Source organism: Microcaecilia unicolor, chromosome 11 (genome assembly GCF_901765095.1).
Source record: "Microcaecilia unicolor chromosome 11, aMicUni1.1, whole genome shotgun sequence".
Classification (NCBI taxonomy): domain Eukaryota; kingdom Metazoa; phylum Chordata; class Amphibia; order Gymnophiona; family Siphonopidae; genus Microcaecilia; species Microcaecilia unicolor.
This window is the reverse complement of record NC_044041.1, coordinates 185,760,951-185,786,154: the sequence shown is the minus strand read 5'-3', so window position 1 is coordinate 185,786,154 and position 25,204 is coordinate 185,760,951. Positions and strand designations below refer to the sequence as shown.

Genomic DNA, 25,204 nt, shown 5'->3' with positions numbered 1-25,204 from the left:
ACTATGACAGTAAAATAGATACCATTGGAGATTCTACATGGAATGTTGCTACTATTGGAGATTCTACATGGAATGTTGCTATTCCACTAGCAACATTCCATGTAGAAGGCTGCGCAGGCTTCTGTTTCTGTGAGTCTGACGTCCTGCACGAAGCCTGCGCGGCCACATTGGTGATCTACAAGGGCCGACTTCTACATGGAATGTTGCTAGTGGAATAGCAACATTCCATGTAGAATCTATAGAAATCAAACAAAATAAAACATGGAAAAGAAAATAAGATGATACCTTTTTTATTGGACATAACTTAATACATTTCTTGATTAGCTTTCGAAGGTTGCCCTTCTTCCTCAGATCGGAAATAAGCAAATGTGCTAGCTGACAGTGTATATAAGTGAAAACATTCAAGCATTACTATGACAGTCTGACACTGTTGATCACCCCACCCCTCACCTATCCACACCCATCCTGTTAGAATATCAATGATATACTTTGATGTCCCCATGCATACTTCCTACCCACCCCCCTCCTCCCACCCTGTCAGACTGTCATAGTAATGCTTGAATGTTTTCACTTATATATACTGTCAGCTAGCACATTTGCTTATTTCCGATCTGACGAAGAAGGGCGACCTTCGAAAGCTAATCAAGAAATGTATTAAGTTATGGCCAATAAAAAAGGTATCATCTTATTTTCTTTTCCATGTTTTATTTTGTTTGATTTCTATAGATTCTACATGGAATGTTGCTATTCCACTAGCAACATTCCATGTAGAAGTCGGCCCTTGCAGATCACCAACGTGGCCGCGCAGGCTTCTGCTTCTGTGCAGGACGTCAGACTCACAGAAACAGAAGCCTGCGCAGCCTTCTACATGGAATGTTGCTAGTGGAATAGCAACATTCCATGTAGAATCTCCAATAGTAGCAACATTCCATGTAGAATCTCCAATGGTATCTATTTTACTGTCATAGTAATGCTTGAATGTTTTCACTTATATACACTGTCAGCTAGCACATTTGCTTATTTCCGATCTGAGGAAGAAGGGCAACCTTCGAAAGCTAATCAAGAAATGTATTAAGTTATGTCCAATAAAAAAGGTATCATCTTATTTTCTTTTCTATGTTTTATTTTGTTTGATTTCTATTGATAACCTTAAGAGTGGACTAACACGGCTACCACACTCCTCTACTTAAAGTGGGGGAATGAATAAATCCCCAGATAGTTGTGAATGGTGGCTCATGGCACCAGAATACCAGCCTTAGTTCTGATTGAGCTGGAAGTACAAAGGAGTGCAAGGAAGGACATTGTTGAGGTAAAAAAAAGTTCCATTTACATTTATAATATAAAAAGAGATTACATTTAGAAGAACTTAAGTTTAAGCTTATACACCCATTTCTGAGTAAAGTAAGCTATCATACAGAATTCTTTGGAGAAGAATTTCCTTAAATAGGCTTTTCCAGAATTTCCAAGAAGTGGGGATGCCCATGGGAAAAAAAAAAAATTATGTAAATCGAGAAGAAGAAAAAAAATCAGAGGGAGATGTGCCTTTAAAGTAATGAAAAGTGGAAGACATGGAGCAAGTTGTAATTGTTTTCAATGGAAGTAAAACCCTCCTGGCTCATCTGTCCTCCTTCAAAAAAATCTAATTATTGAACTAGTTAGCAAAGACATAAAAGCATCCCTAGCAAGTTAAGGGGTCCTTTTACTAAGATACGCTGAAACATGGCCTGCAGTAGTGTAGGCATGGGTTTTGGGCGCTGAAAAACGGCCAGCGGTAGTGTAGGCACGGGTTTTGGGCACGCGCAGAATCATTTTTCAGCGCACCTGTAAAAAAGGCCTTTTTCAAATTTTTGCCGAAAATTGACATACAGCAAAATGAAAATTGCCATGTGTCCATTTTGGGTCTGAGCCCTTACCGCAAGCCATTGACCTAGCGGTAAAGTCTCGCGCGGTAACTTGGCGGTAATGACCTACGTTCGCCAAATGCCACTCGGCGCGCGTCCGATACGTGCGGCAGAAAACAAAAATTATTTTTCGGCCTATCGTATTGGACACACAGCAAAAATGAAATTACCACAAGAGCCACGCAGTAGCTGTTCAGTAACTCTATTTTGGCGCACATTGGGCACATGTAGACGCTTACGCGGCTTAGAAAAAGGGCCCCTAAGGCGGAGGGGTGGGGGGGAGTTATCAACATGGGCTACCATCCATGGATTTCCTACTTCTTCATTATCCCGACTGTAAGAATATGATATACAAATTGGTCCTTTCAGCTGACTTTTCTTATTAATCTACTAAGTGGTGGAATTCATTACCAAAAAACATCAAATGTATCCCAGATTATACAAGCTTCTGGAAATCGCTAAAAACCTTTAAAAAAAAAAAGTTCTTACAACAAAAAAAATGAATTCTAATCCAATCTTATATGATCTTTTAATATTTCTGTTTATCTTTCTCAAAACTAAACTGAAATTTAACCATTCTCTATAACATTGTGAAACAATTCATGTTTTTCTGTTTTGACGTAAGATTATTATAAAATACATTATGCTTAATTGCAGTGAACTGCACTATACAGTATGTATTTCTCTAACTATTTGTATCTGTAAGCCACATTGAACCTAAACATTGGGAAAATGTGGAATATAAATGTCAAAATAAATAAATACAAATTATTTTATCACAAGTCATGCTATTTTAGCACAGGGTCTCATTGAATAAAATGGGACCCTGTGCTAAATAGAATGACCTGTGGTAAAATAACCTGTCTTAACGGTAGCTCACATTAATAACTTCCCTCCTCAGTATGAAGTTTGTCTCTGGTATTCAGAGCTGATATTGTGATGTCATAATGCCTCATTCCACCAATGCCTAAGAGCCAACCTCATCAGTGATGTCACATGGTTTGATTGCCATGTATTTGACTCACTTCTGATACTGTGATGTCATAATGCCTCATTCCACCAATGCCTAAGAGCCAACCTCGTCAGTGATGTCACAATGGCTTGCTTGTCCTATACCTGGCTCATTTTTAATACACATAGCAGTGGTTTCAATTTCTAGAGACCTTTTTTCTTTAATTAAAGGGGGAAGTTATTAACGTGGACAAGTTATCAATGTGGGATATCGTTAAGACGGGTTACTTTTCTGTTAACTCTAGTTATTAGTAACTAGGTCTCATTGCAAAATTGAATACTTCCAGGCCTTGCATTTTTTGGCTGTTCAGTTTATCCAGTTGGTTTTTCTAGCTGGCCAAATGTGGCTGTTCTGTGGAGTGCCATTTTTGCTCTGTGAGATCTAGGCGTCCATCCTTCAGTGGCTAGATCCCACTGAAAGCCAACTAATTACAGTGTTGCATATATGATAAAATGGAAAGGGGCTGATGCACATGTACTTGCTGTGATCCTGTTTTGCTTACATTACATTATACCATAATTTAAATGGCACTTCATTAATAAAGAAAGATTTATAAACCACGGTATGGAACTGTCCCGACTCCAAAACTAACCCCTCCCCCAAAATCTGCAATCCTTTCTCTCCCTTAGAGATCCTCTGTGTTTGTCCCATGCTTTCTTGAATTCAGATACAGTCCTCATCTCCACCCTTTCCATAGAAAAATATTTCTTTAGGGTTCTCCTGAATCTATTCCCTTTCATTTTCATTCGGTGTCCTTCATTCTAGAGCTTTCTTTTGGTTGAGAGGCTTATAAATGTGTCTATCATATCTCCTTTCTCTTGCCTTTCTTCCAATGTACATATAGTGAGATCCTGAAGTCTGCCTCCATATACTTTATAGCAAAGAACCCCCTACCATTATTTCATGCAAAGAATATGTCAGCACATAGAAACAGAATTGGTGAGAGCCTCCTGATAAGAGACTGCTAAAGCACCACAGGTTCTACTACAGGAAAGCAACAATTTTGTGAATTGAAAAGCATCTAGAAAGTAATTTTTTTTTTTCATATTCCTGCGCCTTTCCTGCATAGGTGAATTTTTTTTTCTTCATTAGACACCCACATAGTCAATTACTCCTCTGCAGTCATCTAGCATTGATACTTTAAATAGCTGCTCTGCAGGAGCTGGAAGCCAGACATGGATAAGATTAAAGGCAGTTCTTAGAAAGGCAATAAAAATAAAGTACTTCTAGTCCAGTCCTTAGCCTTCTGTGCCTTTGAGTGAGATTCACAGCTTACATATCTCCTCTAACTTGGACTGGCCAAGAATGGAAGTGTTGCATTCGCTACCCATCAGTGACAAGGGAGAACTGAACTGTGTCTTTTTGCAGCACCTGGTCACTGACCAAAAAAAAAAAAAACAGTATTGAATGTAATTCTTCAGTGAGTTGTATCCTGTATCCTGGTCACAGAACTGCAGGGTTGGTTTATTCTCAGCTACAGTACTTGCCATATACATTGGCCGAAGATATCGAAGGTTGTGCAATGATAGCTCCAGGGTTGCTGTTTCACTCTGGGTCAACCAAGCATGCTGATCCAGTCCTAGCCTTTTTTTTTTCTGTGGCATGCATGAAAATGTATTTTCGTAGTGAATACTGATCTACTCTCACTTGCGTGCAAGGAACTGAAAGAGTAAATCCAGGACTGGGGCAGTCTGTTTGGTTGATCTGGGGTAAATGGCAACCCTGGATGGCTCTTGGAAGAACCAGAAGGGGGAAAGGCTTTGCAGGGAAAGACAGACAGAAATCACTTAAATACCCATTGACAGGCCCCATCTCTGCTCATACATCTCCAGTGTCAGTAGGCTGTGGACACCGTTGAGGAAAGCTGTGATATGCTGTGAGGTGGAAATCTTCTCTTTAATGAACCCTGTTGCTCATAGGTACAAATCAAACGAAGAGTATGTGTATGTACGAGGCCGTGGACGAGGGAAGTATGTCTGTGAGGAATGTGGGATCCGCTGCAAGAAACCAAGTATGCTGAAGAAACACATTCGCACACATACAGACGTCAGGCCATTTGTCTGCAAGTACTGTAACTTTGCGTTTAAAACCAAAGGTAAGATGCCAATGGATTCACACCACCTCTCACAGCATGTTGACCTTCTGACAAGATTCAGTGTATGGTGGGGTGGTGGGATGGCAACGAGCTAACCTCTCAGTTCTAGGGCCATAGTTGTGCATTGCATAGACTCTAGTTTGAGTCTTCTGTCCATCAGGGCTCAAGTGCATCACAGAGGTGATGACACTCCATTACCAGGAGAGGGAGGGAAGATGGTGGCCACCATTTTGATGGCCTCTGCTGACAGAAGAGCAATACGAAGGAAGTCATTATCAAAGGAGACTTCTCCAGCCTTGAATATGAGTCACCTAGGCAGATTGTCTGTGAAAGGCATTTAAAGCTGAAAGAAATCAAGGGGAAGTGTAGCCCTTCTTAGTACATGAAGTGCAAACAAGGCCTTGCTGATACATTTACCATCTGTCCTTAACACTGTGTATCGGAGTATTGCATGGTAAAAGTTAATTTGCAAACATAAATAAAAGTTCATTCTAAGTTTTTATTTTTGAATTGTCAATACAGGTGAGAGCTAGGCCGTATCAAAAATACAGATGTATTAACTGCATTGTGCAGTTCAGTTTACCCTATCAGTAGGGTGCAGTATTTTAAAAAATATAAAAGGCAAGTGGTTATACACTTGCTCGACTGTTTGAACCTATATTTAAAGCCAATCACTAGGCGTGTTATCAATAAATGACATAAACCCACATTGCATAAACCAGTCTGTAATACATTGAATATGGCTGCTCCCAGAGTCTTGGGCATTCACTTAAAGAATTTTGCTTAACCTCTAGGTGCCAGCGTTAACTTATGCTTGAGAAACATATCTCCTTTTTTTTTTATCAGTGATCATTTTCACTTTTCTACTTCTTTGATGGAATTAGCACCATTATTTTTCACTATGAAAGGAAGGTGCAGATGTAGGCATTTTGAGGTGCCAGTAAAAATGTTAACAGCGAGGGTGAGAATCTCCTTGCTCTGTTCCTCCCCTCAAAAAAAGCAAATCTTCATAACCATGCTATTTCTCCTTTATTATGGTTGTAAAATAAATGGATTTCCCAGAAGGTGATAAGCAATAGATTACCGGTTATTCTCCTTTTTAGTCTTCCTATAATGCTACTCTGCCTACCTAAAAGGTTATCTGTAAATGTTATCCTCCCTGCCCTTATAATTATTATTAAAACATGCACAGTCAAATTCATTAACGTCTGGGAACGTGCCTTATACAGGCCATAGAAATAAACATGGTGAGCAAACTTGACACTCCAAAAGCGCAGGGATGGGGCTTAGTGGCAGTGATGTGCAGCACCATGCAGAGGGACTTAGGTTCGCTTTCTGGGTGGGTCAGAGTTGGGAATTGTTGCAGAGGCAGTAGCCTCTGGTAGGAGAAAAGTGCCAGTCATTGCACAATGATGACACCTAGTATCTGGATTTAGAACCCATAACTGTAGGTTTCCAGAGAGAACCCTGCTGTATGACCTCCTACGGAGGACTATCACAATAATTATTGGACTAGAATAAAATGGAAAAGGATGTACAGTAAGGAAAACCAATCCCTGTTTAATTATACATGGAGGCTCGTGGTGCTGGATCCCAGCCTTGGTTCCAACTGAGCTTGGAAGCCCAGGTTGCTGGATAAAACCGATTGGTCAAAACACACGTTCCTTGGAGAGGCAACGCATACCAGCAGGAAGTGACCTTCTAAACCAAACTGTAACTAGGCTCTGAAAAGAGTATCTTCTACATTCTGTGGAATTTGTTGTACTTCTGTCAGTACAGTTTCAAAAAAATAACACTTGTATTCAATCCTGCCCATCTTGGTCGTGTAGGTAACCCAACAGAGGTCAAAGTGATTTCCTCATGACATCATAGAAAGGATTAATCACTTATATCCAAAAAACCTGGAAGCATTCGTGACCCTTTATAGCTGTCTTTTTAGAATGATAGCTGCAAGATAGCAGAAGCTCTGTTTTGAAGGTGTGCTAAAAAATTCCCAGGTTTTCAGAATTTTAATTTGCTGCAAAAGCCTCTTTCCATAGCCATGTGTCCTCTGAACCTATCCAGCTTATTTTCGAAAGAGAAGGCCGGCCATCTTCCGACACAAAATCGGGAGATGGCCGGCCATCTCTCAAGGCCAGCGAAATCGGCATAATCGAAAACCGATTTTGGACGGCCTCAACTGCAGTCCATCGCAGAGCCGGCCAAGGGGGTGTGTCAGAAGGGTAGCGAAGGCGGGACAGGAGCGTGCCAGGGCATGCTTAAGAGATGGGCGACCTCGGCCGATAAAGGAAAAAAGAAGGGCGTCCCTGGCGAGAATTTGGTCCACTTTATTTGGTCCCCTTTTTTCAGGTCCGTCCCAAAAAAGTGTCCGAACTGACCAGATGACCACCGGAGGGAATCGGGGATCACCTCCCCTTACTCCCCCAGTGGTCACTAACCCCCTCCCACCCTCAAAAAAACAACTTTAAAAACTTTTTTGCCAGCCTCAAATGTCATACTCAGGTCCATCGCAGCAGTATACAGGTCCCTGGAGCAGTTTTAGTGGGTGCAGTGGACTTTAGGCAGGCGGACCCAGGCCCATCCCCCCCCCCCCCCCCGTTACACTTGTGGTGGAAAATGGGAGCCCTTCAAAACCCACTGTACCCACATGTAGGTGCCCCCCTTCATCCCTTAGGGCTATGGTAGTGGTATATAGTTGTGAGAACTGGGTTTTTGGGGGGGCTCAGCACCCAAGGTAAGGGAGCTGTGCACCTGGGATCTATTTTTTTTTTTTAATTTTTAGAAGTGCCCTCTAGGGTGCCCGGTTGGTGTCCTGGCATGTCAGGGGGACCAGTGCACTACAAATGCTAGCCCCTTCCATGACCAGATGCCTTGGATTTGGCCGGGTTTGAGATGGCCGGCCTCGGTTTCCATTATCAGCGAAAACCGAGGCCAGCCATCTCAAACTCGGCCACCTCTGACATTTGGCCGGCCCCAGCCATATTATCGAAATGAAAGATACTCGTTTGAAAATACGTTTGGCCCCGCCCCTTCGCGGCGCCATCCTCTGAGATGGGCGCCCTTAGAGATGAGCATCCCCGATTGAAAATGCCCCTCCATGTACAGTGGGGGAAATAAGTATTTGATCCCTTGCTGATTTTGTAAGTTTGCCCACTGACAAAGACATGAGCAGCCCATAATTGAAGGGTAGGTTATTGGTAACAGTGAGAGATAGCACATCACAAATTAAATCCGGAAAATCACATTGTGGAAAGTATATGAATTTATTTGCATTCTGCAGAGGGAAATAAGTATTTGATCCCCCACCAACAAGTAAGAGATCTGGCCCCTACAGACCAGGTAGATGCTCCAAATCAACTCGTTACCTGCATGACAGACAGCTGTCGGCAATGGTCACCTGTATGAAAGACACCTGTCCACAGACTCAGTGAATCAGTCAGACTCTAACCTCTACAAAATGGCCAAGAGCAAGGAGCTGTCTAAGGATGTCAGGGACAAGATCATACACCTGCACAAGGCTGGAATGGGCTACAAAACCATCAGTAAGACGCTGGGCGAGAAGGAGACAACTGTTGGTGCCATAGTAAGAAAATGGAAGAAGTACAAAATGACTGTCAATCGACAAAGATCTGGGGCTCCACGCAAAATCTCACCTCGTGGGGTATCCTTGATCATGAGGAAGGTTAGAAATCAGCCTACAACTACAAGGGGGGAACTTGTCAATGATCTCAAGGCAGCTGGGACCACTGTCACCACGAAAACCATTGGTAACACATTACGACATAACGGATTGCAATCCTGCAGTGCCCGCAAGGTCCCCCTGCTCCGGAAGGCACATGTGACGGCCCGTCTGAAGTTTGCCAGTGAACACCTGGATGATGCCGAGAGTGATTGGGAGAAGGTGCTGTGGTCAGATGAGACAAAAATTGAGCTCTTTGGCATGAACTCAACTCGCCGTGTTTGGAGGAAGAGAAATGCTGCCTATGACCCAAAGAACACCGTCCCCACTGTCAAGCATGGAGGTGGAAATGTTATGTTTTGGGGGTGTTTCTCTGCTAAGGGCACAGGACTACTTCACCGCATCAATGGGAGAATGGATGGGGCCATGTACCGTACAATTCTGAGTGACAACCTCCTTCCCTCCGCCAGGGCCTTAAAAATGGGTCGTGGCTGGGTCTTCCAGCACGACAATGACCCAAAACATACAGCCAAGGCAACAAAGGAGTGGCTCAGGAAGAAGCACATTAGGGTCATGGAGTGGCCTAGCCAGTCACCAGACCTTAATCCCATTGAAAACTTATGGAGGGAGCTGAAGCTGCGAGTTGCCAAGCGACAGCCCAGAACTCTTAATGATTTAGAGATGATCTGCAAAGAGGAGTGGACCAAAATTCCTCCTGACATGTGTGCAAACCTCATCATCAACTACAGAAGACGTCTGACCGCTGTGCTTGCCAACAAGGGTTTTGCCACCAAGTATTAGGTCTTGTTTGCCAGAGGGATTAAATACTTATTTCCCTCTGCAGAATGCAAATAAATTCATATACTTTCCACAATGTGATTTTCCGGATTTAATTTGTGATGTGCTATCTCTCACTGTTACCAATAACCTACCCTTCAATTATGGGCTGCTCATGTCTTTGTCAGTGGGCAAACTTACAAAATCAGCAAGGGATCAAATACTTATTTCCCCCACTGTATGTCTTCCACAATTTCTGGGTTATGGTTACTGGTTTTAGTGTTTGTAGGGATTCTGTGTTAGAAGATCATAGTTAGAAAAGTAACAATAAATGTGTGGCCTTTTTGATGTTGTACCAATGTAAAAATATTCTAAAATTTCTCATAATATAAAAACACTGGCTAGAATGTCACAAAATTCTAGCTCTTTGAAGTGCGTTGTCAAACTAGAAGGAATGTTGAATGAAAAGGAACTCAGGTGTTCTCTGTGGCCCTTAAAAGGTGCAGCAATGATATCCTCAGCTTTGACTGCTGATAGTAAGATTTTTGCAAGCATACAAAGGATGAAATACTCAGAGATGTAACTTAATCGGCATAGCTGTCTTCTTTAGCAGGTTTACTTTTTTTTAAGGTGATCAGGTTAATCCATCTTGCAGGGTCAGTCCAAGAGCTGACGCCCTAGGCGAACCTTCAGCCATAATTCCCTCCCACCGAGGGTGACTCACAATTCCAGGCCCTCCCTGTTCGGTGTCCAGCATCTCTCTCTTTCCTTATCCCCCCCCCCCCCCTCCCCAATCTTCAGCATCTCTCTCCTCTGTTCCTCCCACCATAGAGCCCAGTGTGTCTCTCGTTCTTCTGCCTTCTCTCCACCTCCTCCACCAGATATTCATGTCATACCTTCCTTTCTCCAGGGTAGTGACATAGGCAGTCAGTGGCAACCAGCACGTTTGAAGGTGCATGGATGCTCAAGACCCCATGACAGCCACAATGCATCTGCTATAGATACTGATGCTGCGTCACCACCCCAGAGGAACAGAGGTAAAATGCTGAATATCAGGGGTGAACAGAAGGGTGGAAGAAAAGAGAGGAGACCGTGGGGGGGGGGGGGGGGGAGGGTCAGAGGTGAGAAATGCTGGAGACTAAGTGCCATGCCTAGTCTGTCTAATGTATGGGCTGGCCCTGCTTCCTTGTGCCTACCTGTGGAAAAAGGTGGAATATAAAAAATCAAATTGGTCAGCTGTTTCAAAGTTTGCCCAGTATGCTATGAAGCAGAAATTTAGAACTCAGGATCTTATGACTTTAGGAGATCACTCTGTTGGTTGACTCTGGCCATCTTTTGCTAAGGAAAGCCAGTGCCTGGCAGATCTTCAAATCAGAAAAGTAATTGCTGATGGCAAGCCTCCCAGGAGCAGTCTGTCCCTATCTCCGCTACACTCTGGTCCTCCCCCTCCCCTACTACTGCTACTAACTTCTATAGTGCTACTGGACATACACAGTGCTGTACACACTGGATTCCCACCTGTCTCGACCTTCAAGTAGCATCTATTACGAAAAGAATGTTCCTTTCCATGTGGTCACTTAAACGCATCAAGCAATTCCTACCGTGTGACCTTTTCCGGACTCTAATCCACTCTCTTGTACTGAGCCATTTCGATTACTGTAATGGGATTTATTCCGGGTGTAAAGAACACATCCTCAAGAAACTTCAGATGGCGCAAAATACGGCAGTGAGATTAATATTTGGAAAATTGAGGTTTGAGGCAGCAAAACCCCTTAGAGAGAAACTTCGCTGGCTCCCAATAAAAGAGCGTATCGAATTCAAAATCTGTGCTCTAACCCACAAGATCATATACGGGGAAGCTCCAGCATATATGTTCAGCCTGATTGACCTCCCTTCCAGGAATTCCAAAAAGCCTTCTCCTACCTAAGGTATCTCACTCTTCACTACCCTAACTGCAGGAATCTGAGATACAAATTGCTCTTCAGCGCCTCCTTTTGCTTTGCGAGTCCTAGTTACTGGAATGCTCTACCATCTACGTTAAAGGAGACTGCCGACCACAAACTGTTCAGGAAGTCCCTTAAGACTTATCTATGTGGTCGATCATACTCTTCTGTAATTTAACTTCCTACCGGCCCTCGTTTGTATCTCCTGTTGTTTGCTCCCCTCCAACGACGCTCCTTATTCTCTGTTCCGACCTTGAATTTGTATGATGTTCTTTTCATAAGTGTTGTTAGCCACATAGAGCCCGCCATGGTGGGAATCTGTGGGATATACATGTTCTAAATAAATAAATAAAAATATGTAGGCACTTTCTCTGTCTAGTGGGCTCGCAATCTAAGGTGGATTTTGTACCTGGGGCAATAGGAGGGTAAAGTGAGATTCCCAGTGCCACAAGGAGTTGAAGTGGGAATCAAACCCAGTTCCCCAGAATCTCAGCTCACTGCATTAACTATTAGGCTACTCCTCCAGGTCTCTCTGGAAGCAGCACTACCCTATTTCTACCACTCGGTCACAGCGATTGTGTGTGTTGCTATGAGTTGCCATGCATATGGCCCCCATGGTTGCACAGCCTTCCCCCACACAAATTTTCCTTAGCAATGACAAATTTGAGGATGGAGAAAACCTCCTCTTTGAAGTTCTGTACCAGGGGCGTAGCCACGGGCGGGCCCGGGTCAGGCCCGCCCAGCAGCAAAGTTCCTGACAGCGATTCCAGTCGCAGCGATTCCCACACGCTGCCTGCCAGTGCCGGCTGCCGCTCAATCTCCTTGCGCTACTAAGCGCTAACCCGGAAGTCTCTCCTCTGCAGGAGAGACTTCCGGGTTAGCGCTTAGTAGCGCAAGGAGATTGTTGAGCGGCAGCAGGCAGTGTGTGGGAATCGCTGCGACTGCGAGCGGAGCCTGCAAGTAGAATCGCCGTCAGGAACACTGCTGCTGGGCAGGCCTGCAAGGAGGGTGAGATGCTGCAGCTGCACGGGGGGGAGGGATGATGGGGGACACAGCAGCTGCACAGGGGGGAGGGAAGATGGAAAGATGAGGCTTGGTTGGTGGGTGAGGGAGATGCACGGGGAAAAAAGGGAGAGATGCAGCAAAGGGGTGGAGGGGTGAGGAAGGGAGAAGTCTTGGCTGTGTATGAGGTGGAGGGGAGGGACACATGCTGCATACAAAGGGGATAGGTGGGGAGGGGGAGAAATGGTAGGTATAGTGGTGGAGGGAGGGCGGAGCAGATAAAATTTTGTGCCCACCATTTGGGCTCAGGCCCACCCAAAACTGGCTGGCTGGCTACGCCACTGTTCTGTACAGAGTACAGAAAGGTAGCAACGCGTGCAGAATAAAATTTTGTACATCCAATGGCTGTAGTCATGTGTTTTGCTAGAGCAGCTAAGTTCAAGAAAAGCTTTTTCCATCCTAATTTTCCTCTGTATTTGTTGTGAGATGTTTTTCTCTTATCTATTTTTGGGGGTGGCAGCAAGTCATTTTTTTTTATTTGTTTGAGGGGGTTTTGTTATTGTTTTTTTTGTTTGTTTTTGGGGGGAGTTGTAAGTTTTCATTTTGTTCAGTTATTTTTAATTATGCCTTGTTTTTGCTTGTGCTTTGGATCGTACATTTCAAAATAATTTTTGATGTAAAATAAAGTAAAAAAAAAAAAAAAAAAAAAAAACTAGGAAAAGCCATATGGGGCTTGTGGAAACACCCTGTTTCCAGTGGATCCTGAGACGCAAAACATGGAGAAGATAGTTTTATAGCAGGGCATCTAGGTTTATTATTTTTTTATTTATAGATTTAATAATATTACATTCATAGAGCAAACATAAATGCATAGCAAAATCAGCAATACAATATTCCTAGAACTTAAAAATTATTTTTTTTAATTTGTTTATTGGTTGTAACCATAGTGCTAACATTTTACATGTGGCCCTTGAGACATACATCTGTGCTTCAGTTTAATTTATCTGCTTCTAACAGTTCTCATTCTAGAGTATGTTTCTTTATAAATACTTGTCTTTTCCTTCATAACACAACCTTTTTACTTTTGTTTAAACTCTCGATTCCTTACTACCTCAGTTGTATCTAAGCCCAAAACAGAACCTGAAACAACATTTATACAAAAACCCCACCATTCCCTCTCCAACCCCCCCACTCCCGCCTCCACCCTTCCCCCCTTTTATTTTCTATTCCCAGTTAACCACTTGAGGGGTATCTGTCCGCTTGTCCAGTCACATATTTAAGATGCGACCTCTACCCCCTAGGGGTATTGTCTGCCAGAATGGAGTCCATATTCGAAAGAAGTCCTTTTCTGTGAACCTTGTATCTTGCTTGTGATCTGCCACTGTCCTCTCAAATCTCGTATAGTCAACCATATAGCAACGCCACTGCTGCAAGGTGGGCGCTTTATTTGTAATCCACTCCCTAAGTATTAGCTTTTTCGCCGTCATTGTGGCTCTACGGGTGACGTTCTGGAATAGGGCAAACCAATGTTGCCCGGCCAAACGGCAGTAGGGGTCCATGTCGCACACCACGTGCTTGATATAGCTTGTAGAAGGAGCTTCCAGAATCGTTGAATCACTGGGCAAGCCCAAAACATGTGGCCCAGGAGCGCTTCTTGCACTGCGCATTTGGGGCATGCACCATCTGGGGAAACCCCCATGTGGAACGCTCTCCGCGATGGAATATATGTCCGCAATGCGAATTTGTATTCCATTTCACAGTAGGTAATCATCTTCGATGACTTCTGAAATCGAGAGGATATATTCCTTAAGTAGCTGCGGCGACACTGTAGCTTCCAAATCTATGCTCCACGATTGAGCCAGGGTCCTGAAATCTATCTCTGTTATCATGTCTCTTATATGCCTATGATGCATTGTCAGTGACACTTTATTTTGAGACTGCAGCGAGTAAGCTGATGAGATCTCCTCCTGCACATCTTCTGTGAGGCATTCCCATGGTAAGCTGCATATGTAGTGTCGTAGTTGCACGTAATGGAAATAATCCTCTGGTTTGGAAGAAAATTAAGTTTTAAGCGCTTCGAATGTGTTGATCAGTCCCTCATCTGTCAAAACTTGAGAGAGGTACACAAGGCATCTAGGTTTATAGTGCAGATAGGCGACTATTCTTATCTTATTTTATTAAAAAAAAACTCAACTGTGTGTCTTTAAAAAAAATACACAAATTTTGCAGAAATAGTGCCTAGCTTGTGGGCACATTGACAGCTCCTTAGGAGTAAGTGAGTAAGCATAAGTGTTAGCATGTAAAGTCTGTACATAAATTGCAGCTCTGCCTACTTTGCTCTCCTGAGCACGCCTACTCTACAAGTATCTGTCAACTCACATCACACGTACTTTTAGGCATGATCTAATTTTTCAAAAGGCTGCCTATGCATGGAAGAGGTTTATATTAAACTTAACTCCCGAGTATGACAATGCTAGCTGGAGTGTAATAAAGATCAGCCTGTTTATTTCTTAACTCTTTGGTTCCTCTTTTGGTCTTATTCTTTGGCCACATCTTTTTCTTTTTTTTTACAGCCCCTGTTGTGTGAAAAAAAGCATTAGCCAGGGTAACCTTTCATCCAGTCTTTTGGCTTCTATCCCAATTAGAAGCTGCCCAAACCTACTCACTGTCAATAACAGAGTTGTCATGAGACTGAGGTGGAGTTGACCTTCGTGTATAGTTTTCTACGGCTTTTCTCTGTTATTAATTCCCCTTTGACGTTTAGGAGCAGTCATCAGAGCAACAGATCCTCTGGAGCCCCAGCACAAGATCAATCAGTTGATGTCTCTTGTCAAGTGGTAGCTGGAACTCTCCCATCCTTTTCCCCTGTATACTGACCCCCCACCCCCACCCCACCCACCAGGTCTCTCTGAATTCTACTCTTGTTTTATCTCCAGCCCCTTCTGAGCCAAAGAGCTCAATTAGGGAAATTTCTGTGGAAAATGGCAAAATCTTAGAAAATTAAGCAGGCCTTTTATAAAGGCGCGCTAGCGTTTAATAAGTGTGCACTAAACGCTAGAGACACCCATATATTCCTGTAGGCGTCTCTAGCACTTAGCATGCGCTAAAAATGCACCATACCTTTGTAAAAGACCCTCCTAAGTAATTAAGGGGCCCTTTTACTAAAGTGTGTTAAGCACTTAACGCTTGGTTAACAAGCAGTAACAGGCTACTCCAGTAATATAACCAGGGGACACAAGATAAAGCTAGAATATGGTAGATTTAAAACAAAGTTTTTCTTTACTCAGCGTGTAAATCTAAGGTGGATTTTGTACCTTGGGCAATAGGAGGGTAAAGTGAGATTCCCAGTGCCGCAAGGAACTCGTTGCCGGAGAACGTAGTGACAGCAGCTGGCCTTACGGAGTTTAAGGGGGGTTTGGACAGATTCCTGAAGGTAAAGTCCATTGAACATTATTAAAAAAAAAAAAAAAAAAGAAAGGGAAAAATTATTTTTTTTTTTGGGGGGGGGGGGGGGGTTTGCCGGGTTCTTGAAACCTGGATTGGCCGCTGTCAGAGACAGGATGCTGGGCTTGATGGACCCTTGCTCTTTTCCTAGTATGACGGTGCTTATGTCCATGTTAAGGGGTTTTCTGGTAGTTTGCCTGTTACTGCCTGGTAAATTACATGTTACTTAATTTTTCTGATTTTCTCTGTCAGAAGGCATAGCATGGGCATAGAGTTGGCATGGAAGTGTTAGCCAGCTACTGTGTTATACTTGCCACTAACTGGATAGCACGCACTTAACTTAGCAGTCTTTTTACTAAGGTGTGCTAACAACAACAGCAGAACAGACAACAATCCATATCATCTTAGACCTCCTTACCCTACCTATCCCAAACATCTACCTCCTACCCCATCCCATACTAATTCCGCTATATCTCTCACCAATACTACCCCTTCCCCCTGCTCATCTCACATGTACTATAATATACGTTCTCGCTACAACACTCTGTAACCTTACCACTATCTAAGCCGCATTGAACCTGGTATGAGTGGGAAAGCGCAGGGTATAAGTGTAACTAATAATAATAATAATGGATTTAGCAAGCACTAATGATTAGTGTGCGCTAAATGATAAGACGCCCATTATATTCCTATGGGGCATCTTATCATGTAGCGCGTGCTAAATCTGTTAGCACATCTTAGTAAAAAGAGCCCTCAGTGCGCTCTAAATAAAAGGTGGTGAGTATTCGTGTGATAACTTTGGCCAGGTACCACACGCTAATTAGCAGTTTAGCGCGGGACCATCATTAGAAAATGCTAGCTCCACCCCCACTGATTGCTGCATAAAGGCCTCCTTTTACAAAGTACTGAATGTGAAGAATCCCATCGGAACTGAACAGGTTTCTTTGCATTTACCTCACCGCTAATCAGTAGCACTGCTTTGCAAAAGGAGCCCAAAATTTGCAGCTGCTGCTGCACAGTGTATTCTCGTGTTAAGTGGCGGCAATTATGCATTTTTCTGCGGCTTGGGAAAAGCACCCCTAAGTCAGCTATTTAAAAATGAAACTTCAAGAGACATAGGTAAATTCAGTGTTCCATTTAAATAGTTTCTGTGAATGTCTAATAGAGAATGACGTGGGGATGAAGACCTGCGGTAACCATGGGGACGAGGCGGGAACAGATCCCACGGGGATGGGGAAAGAGCCAGTGGGACGGGGACAAATTTTGTCCCTGTGTCATTTTCTACTTTGAAGCCTGTTAATGAACTGGGCTGTTATTTATGTTTGAGTGACGCAGACAACAAAATTTTGATTTTTTTTTTTTTGGGGGGGGGGGGGGGGGAGAGGGGGGAACAAGCAAACATGCTGGCCACAACTAGCAAAATTTGCATGGGTGATCCTGTACATGCCTGCTACCAGCACATCTTTTAAGAAGACAAGTTGCTTGTTTTCATTATTGTTTTCTATTTGTGATTTATAAACAACAGTTGCACAGCATATTGTTTCTTTTTATAATTTAATAAAAAGATTTAAATATAAAATCGTAAGTGTTCGAGGCTTCTGCAGATGAGAACAGAGTCCAGGTGGAACGGGACAGAGACAGAACCCACGAGGACAGGGACAAACTTTGGCCTAGTGGTTAGGGTGGTGGACTTTGGTCCTGAGGAACTGGGTTCGATTCCCACTGCAGGCACAGGCAGCTCCTTGTGACTCTGGGCAAGTCACTTAACCCTCCATTGCCCCATGTAAGCCGCATTGAGCCTGCCATGAGTGGGAAAGCGCAGGGTACAAATGTAACAAAAATAAAATAGATACTATTGGAGATTCTACATGGAATGTTGCTGCTATTGGAGATTCTACATGGAACGTTGCTATTCCACTAGCAACATTCAATGTAGAAGGCTGTGCAGGCTTCTGTTTCTGTGAGTCTGACGTGCAGGACGTCAGACTCACAGATGCAGAAGCCTGCGCGGCCACATTGGTGATCTGCAAGGGCCGACTTCTACATGGAATGTTGCTAGTGGAATAGCAACATTCCATGTAGAATCTCAAAAAGTAGCAACAGTGGAGGAGTGGCCTAGTGGTTAGGGTGGTGGACTTTGATCCTGGGGGAACTGAGGAACTGAGTTCAATTCCCACTTCAGGCATAGGCAGCTCCTTGTGACTCTGGGCAAGTCACTTAACCCTCCATTGTCCCATGTAAGCCGCATTGAGCCTGCCATGAGTGGGAAAGTGCAGGGTACAAATGTAACAAAAATAAAATAGATACTATTGGAGATTCTACATGGAATGTTGCTATTATTGGAGATTCTACGTGGAACGTTGCTATTCCACTAGCAACATTCCATGTAGAAGGCTGTGCAGGCTTCTGTTTCTGTGAGTCTGACGTGCAGGACGTCAGGCTCACAGAAGCAGAAGCCTGCGCGGCCACATTGGTGATCTGCAAGGGCCGACTTCTAGTGGAATAGCAACATTCCATGTAGAATCTCAAATAGTAGCAACAGTGGAGGAGTGGCCTAGTGGTTAGGGTGGTGGACTTTGGTCCTGGGGAACTGAGTTTGATTCCCACTTCAGGCACAGGCAGCTCCTTGTGACTCTGCGCAAGTCACTTAACCCTCCATTGCCCCATATAAGCCGCATTGAGCCTGCCATGAGTGGGAAAGCGCAGCGTACAAATGTAACAAAAATAAAATAGATACTATTGGAGATTCTACATGGAACGTTGCTATTCCACTAGCAACATTCCATGTAGAAGCCTGCGCGGCCACATTGGTGATCTGCAAGGTCCGACTTCTACATGGAATGGAATGTTGCTAGTGGAATAGCAACATTCCATGTAGAATCTCAAATAGTAGCAACAGTGGAGGAGTGGCCTAGTGGTTAGGGTGGTGGACTTTGGTCCTGGGGAACTGAGGAACTGAGTTTGATTCCCACTTCAGGCACAGGCAGCTCCTTGTGACTCTGGGCAAGTCACTTAACCCTCCATTGCCCCATGTAAGCCGCATTGAGCCTGCCATGAGTGGGAAAGCGAGTGGTACAAATGTAACAAAAATAAAAACAAAATAAAATTCTCTAATATGCAAAAATAATTAGCAGTGGCAAAGATTGCAGTTTTTCTGCTTTTCACTTTTTAATGTGAGAACTGGTGCACATTTCTGGCTAAATATGAGTGAAAGAGATTTGTAGTTGCACCTGTTCAAATTACGTATAATAAGAACTGCATTTCGCTGTGAGGGGGAAGAAGGCTAGCTCCCCCCCCCCCCCCAAATAGTATTTTGAGTTACGTTTACATATGTAGCCAGTCTCGTAAATTTAAAAAGAAAAGTAAACATTTCTACGAGTCACATAAAATTGTCAGCAGTCTATGTAGCAATACCTAGGGCTTCCTGCATGCTCAGACTTGAAATTATATGTATAAACACACTTTTCTAAGAAATATTTTCCTTGCAAAACAGGAAAAGGATCTTTAGTTTAATGAGTGTGTTTACTGTGTGTCCAATGTTCTGTGACAATGATGCATCCGATTTAGTTAAACAGAGATCTCTAGTATAATTTTTTTTTTAATGGTCTATTACAGTGTGAGAAGAAAAGGACATTGTCTTTTTTTTTTCTTTTCTTGGAATATATTTGGAGATCATTTGATTAGATAGCAAGTGGACTCTGCAATTGGTTAAGAACTGACAGACATTCTTAATATACCTCTATACTTAATCAATAGCAGCCTATTAATATTCTAAACAAAACAAAAATCTGACCACCTAAATATAAGCTCCTGCTATCAGCCAAATTTAGGGGCCCCTTTTCTAAGACGCCTAGGCGCCTACACGAGTACAACATGCGTCAAATTAGAACTACCGTCTGGCGGTAAGGTCTCAGGCCCAAAATGGACGCACGCCGTTTTTTATTTTTTTTGCCGCACGTCCATTTTCAGCAAAATAAAAAAAGGCTTTTTTCCAGGTGCACTGAAAAATGGACCTGTGCGCATCCAATACCCAGTGCCTAAAAATGGCCTGTGCTGGTGTAGACACGTGTATTGGACGCACGCAGGTCCAATACACGTGTCCATCCATCGCTTGTCCATTTTGGGCCTGAGACCTTACCACCACCCATTGACTTCAGCTTCAGGCACCTAGGCTAGAATCAACAGTGAGCTCCTAACTTCATTCCTTTGAACTGAGCCCTCCCCTGGATCCCCCCACCCATTGTTAGGATCTTAAATGTAGACGCTTAAATAAATTTAAGCATACAGGACAGAGTTTCAGGTTGCAAGATTTACAGGGGCATTTTCGGACCTGAAAAAGTCTTATTTCCTAGAACTTTGTAGATGTTTCATGCTCAGAGTTTTTTTTTCTTTTGTGGTCGTTTTCAAAAAAAAAAAAAAAAAAAAGTCCAAGGAAAAACACACAAAAACAAGCCATTGGGATGTCTGAGGGGCCAGCATTCGTAGTAGACTGGCACCACAGATGTCCCAGCAGAGCAGTGGGGCACCCTAGGGGGCACTGCAGTGAATGTCACATAAAAGGTCCCAGGTACTCATCTCACAGTTACCCATTTATTGTATTACTAGCCATTAAGCCCGTTAAAATGGGCGAGATTTGTGTTTTGCAAAATGTAATAATTCTCACCTCCATCCATGTCCAGCAAACCTCCTCTCTCCCCTGCCCTCCCCTCCCCCGATCCATGTCCAGCAACCCTGCTCTCTCCCCTGCCCTCCCCCCCCCATGTCCAGTAGCCCTCCTGTATTCCCCTGGCCTCCCCCCGTCCACCAACCATCCTCTCTCCCCTACCCTCCCCCCATATCCAGCAACCCTCCTCTTTCTCTTGGCCTCCCCCGTCCACCAAACCTCCTCTCTCCCCTGCCCTCCCCTCCATCGATCCATGTCCAGCAACCCTGCTCTCTCCCCTGCCCTCCCCCCCCCATGTCCAGCTACCCTCCTCGCCGCCGCTCCCACCCCACCCTCCGTATCGGGCCCCCTGCACTGACATGAGAGCGCCTCTCACCTCCGTGTGAAAGCTCTGCAGGCAGCAGCAGATCGCTCTGCTGCTGCCTGCAGCACTTCCACACGGAGGTGAGAGGCGCTGTCATGTCAGTGCAGGAGGCCCGATACGGAGGGGGACGGGAGCGGCGACGACGTTGGGGATTGAGGGTGGGTGGAGGTTGGTGCACCGGCGATGTTGCTTCGTCTCCAGGCTCCAGTGGCAGCGTCCGTTTCCCTCTCTGTTCCACCCTCTGGCGTCATCACGTCTTGATGCAAGGGCGGGACAGAGAGGGAAGTCTCTACTGCGCATTTGCAGATGAGTCGGTCACTTGTCATTTATATGTTTGATGAGCCCTCCAAAAACCTTCTGTACACAACTGTGCACCACTACAACAGCCCTTATTTCGGCAGATGTCACCTACACGTGGGTACAGTAGGTTTTTGGTTCGTTTTGGAGTTTTCACACTTTCCACCACAAGTGTAACAGTTAAGAGTGGCAAATGGGACCTGGGTTCCCTTCTCTGCAGTGCAGTGCACCGACCACTTGGCTACTCTAATAGGACTGGCCATAACATCTGAGGCTGTCATAGAGGCTGGTATTTACTGTTTCTTTCACATATTTGGGGATTCGGAGGGGGTCAGTGACCAGTGAGGGGGGGGGGTCATGCCTTAATCCATCCAGTGGTCATCTGGTTATTTATGACTTAGTCGTTTTTTAAAATGGGTCCAGACCAAAACATCCAACTTTTAGCCCTGGACGTTTTTGCTTTGTTCCGTTATGGCCGAAAAAACATCCAAGTTGTGGGAACACCCTCGACACACCCCTTTGTGATCTGGACGCACTGCTGAAGAAATGCATAGAAAAACATCTTTAAAATGTGTTTTGAAAACAGCAATGTGGATGTTTTTCTTCTTTAAAAATGAGCCTCTTGGGGACCTAACTGTGGGGCCATTTTACTAAAACGCATTAAGCATTCTCTTTTTATATAGAATCCTGTGGTGGGAGGTGGGACTGGTGGTTGGGAGGCGGGGATAGTGCTGGGCAGACTTATACGGTCTGTGCCAGAGCCGGTGGTGGGAGGCGGGGATAGTGCTGGGCAGACTTATATGGTCTGTGCCAGAGCCGGAGGTGGGACTGGTGGTTGGGAGGCGGGGATAGTGCTGGGCAGACTTATACGGTCTGTGCCACAGCCGGTGGTGGGAGGCGGGGCTGGTGGTTGGGAGGCGGGGATAGTGCTGGGTAGACTTATACGGTCTGTGCCCTGAAGAGCATAGGTACAAATCAAAGTAGGGTATACACAAAAAGTAGCAAATATGAGTTTATCTTGTTGGGCAGACTGGATGGACCGTGCAGGTCTTTTTCTGCTGTCATCTACTAAGTTACTATGTTATATATCCCATCCGTTCTTGAATTCCGTTACTGTTTTGTCCTCACCACTTTCTCCAGGAGGATATTTCAGTCATCTACTACCCTCTATATGAAAAAATTATTTCCTGATGGTACTTTTGCATGAATTTTTCAGGATACTGACCAGAGGTGGACTGAGAGTGATCTGGGCCCCTCACCGCTGCGTTGTCAACCCCCTCTCTCACACCACAGTCCCCCGAGCCTCAGTGGGCCCTTCCTGGTCCTACCTTGAAGGGCCCTGGTGGTCTAGTGGCTTCTTCGGGGGGGCAAGAAAGAACCCCACTCTGCCTGGCACCACTGTGATTTCAAAATGGCAGCCAAGACTTCCCATGGTAGTCTTGCGGGTCTTGACAGTCTCACCAGCCATTTTTAAAACACGACAGCGCTGGGCAGAAGAGCGTCAGTGGGCAGGAAAGAGTGTTGTTTCCTCCCCCCTCTTCTCTGCAGAGTCCACTAGACCACCAGGGCCCTTCAAGGTAGGAATGGGGGGTTGTGTGCGGCGGCGGGCATCAGAACAGAGCTTCAGGTCCCCCGGGCACTGCCCAGTTTCCAGAGAGATCAGTCCGTCCCTAATGCTGTAATTTCTAGTAAAACAGTAATGGAGCATTATTCATTGTAGCTTTGCTTTTAAATGATTTAATAACATCTGTAGCTTAATGTGGCAGAAACTGTGCATGTGTGTGTTAGGACAGAGAACAAGATGTCAGTATTGCGAAACCTGCAGCTAGAGTTCATTACTGTAATTAGAGTCCCTCTGTTGGACGGAGAGCAGTATTGCTGCTCAGCATTGATGGAACTATAATGAAAAGATATATGCATTATAACTGCATTTAGAAGAATTGTGTATTAGTAGGAATGAATTTTATGACATACTAGAGAAAAAGGCCCGTTTCTGTTCTAAACGGGCGCTAGCAAGGTAATGTGATTTTGCCATGAATGTTTTTAATGGAAGTGTTTTTAGATATTTCCTGTGATGCTAATGAATAATTTCCCAGATTGTTTTATCTGTGTGTCCGCTTATGTGAAACCAATGAAAGGGGCATTATGAAAGTAAGTATGTGTGTGTGGGAGTGTGTATGAACATAGAGAGAGGGTGTGTCCATCTATCCATGTGCTGTATGAGTGTATGTGAGTGATAGAGTGTCTTTGTGTGTGAGAGAGACAGTTTGTTTTAGACAGATTGAGAGATACTGTGTGTGTCTCATAGAGAGAGACATACTGCAAGTGTGTGTGACAGAGTAATAGACAGTGTGTATGTGAGATACAGAATGAGATTCAGTGTGTGTGTGTGACAGTAAGTGAGTGTGTGAAATACATTGATAGTCTGATTGTGATTGAGAGAGTAGTGAGACTGTGTGAGATGGAGAGTGTCTCTGACAGATCCAGTGTGTGTGTGACAGTGAATGACTGTGTGAGAGAGACAATGAGAGAGTGATTGAGTGTGGACATCCATCCCTATCCTGCAATCTCCCTGTTTGCCCTGTCCAAGACAGTTGTTTTTTTTTTTAATTCTTTCCTTGTATCCCCTTCACACGATCGTTTCTTTTGCAACACGGTGACATATGGGGGGGGACCGCTGAACTGGGAGGGGATGGAGATGGTGGTGTGAACTCGTAGCGCCCGTGCTTGAGACGCGTCGCGGTTTCCCAGGCAACACGGTGACGTCACCGGAAGGCTTCAGACATTACGAACCGGGTTTCAAGTTCCTGGCAGTCAGCTTCAGAACGTCGGAGGTGCAAGTTATTATCTAGGATATCATTTTTCTATTTTAATTATTATAGGAACATAAGAGAAACCATGTTGAGCTAGACCAATATCTGTTGAGCTCTTCATTCTATCTCTGATAGTGGCCAGTCCAGGTCACAAGAATATAGCAGATCCCAAAAAAGTAAATCTGTTGCCCATTGCTGTTTTCCAGAGATGAACAATGTCTCTCCCGACTCTACCCGGCTAATGTTTTTTTGTTTGTTTTTTAGTGGTCTTTTCGTATAGGAACTTGTCCAGACCTCTTTTTGGTATCTAGATTGACCACATTTCACAGCTTTAATTATGGGCTGCTTGAAAACAAAATGTTTCAGTATACCACGTTTCATTTCGGATAAATTAACAAAGCAGTTTACAATAAAAGCCACATTAAAAAAAAAAAAGTTAAAAAGTAGAGAAGAAAGGAAAGCAGAATATGAGTAAGAGAAAGTGAGTTACATACAATTGTGCTCTTCAGAAAAAAATTAAGCACAGCTCAGCAGTAAAAAGAGGAGGGGAAACTACTTAGAACCAAGTATTTATTCAACTTTTAACTGCAATCATCTAGAAAGTGACCCATTTATACCAGTGTACAAAGCATTGCAGTAATTAAGATTGTTCAGTAACAATGTATTAACTTTACAGTTACATGATTGCATTTGTGATCAGGTGGTTAGAATGGGCTTTGGTTTTAAAATTCCAACAGAGGATATAATACAACATGATATTTTAGAAGACAATTTTCAAAGAGGAAGCATCAGTCAAGCGAGAGAAATAACTCGTGCAGATTGGAGTTGCAGCTCCATATGTATTGGGTTTTTTTTTTTTTTTTTGGGGGGGGGGGGTTCTATTAAAAGGCAGTTGTGCAAAAAGCAGGTGTAAACATCCGTGGGTTCTCTTTACCTCCAGCAAATTTCAAACCTACAGAACATTGGTATTTTTCCTTTGAATATTGGTGCAAAGTCTGCAGGCTAAAAGTACTTAAGTGCCCTGTTCTGATGCCAACAGTTTGAACACTGTCCCACTGATTAGCAAGCTCACTTTGCTATTATAACCACATTTATAACACTTGTGTTCAACAACTCAGAGACAGCATGATGTTGGTGTCAATATCTCTAATCCTTCTAAGTCAAAGGATGGATCAGGGTTCAAATATGAATCAGACCCTTATTTTGAAGTCCCA

General features: G+C 43.9%; 1 protein-coding gene across 1 annotated transcript in view; it reads left to right on the top strand.

Moving 5' to 3' along the window:
- Positions 1-25,204, top strand: part of LOC115480909 (transcription factor HIVEP3-like) — a 95,086-nt gene that overhangs the window by 43,185 nt on the left and 26,697 nt on the right. Inside the window, 1 exon segment of the mRNA XM_030219899.1 lies at positions 4,833-5,008. Within this exon segment, the coding sequence (XP_030075759.1) occupies positions 4,833-5,008 (176 nt within the window).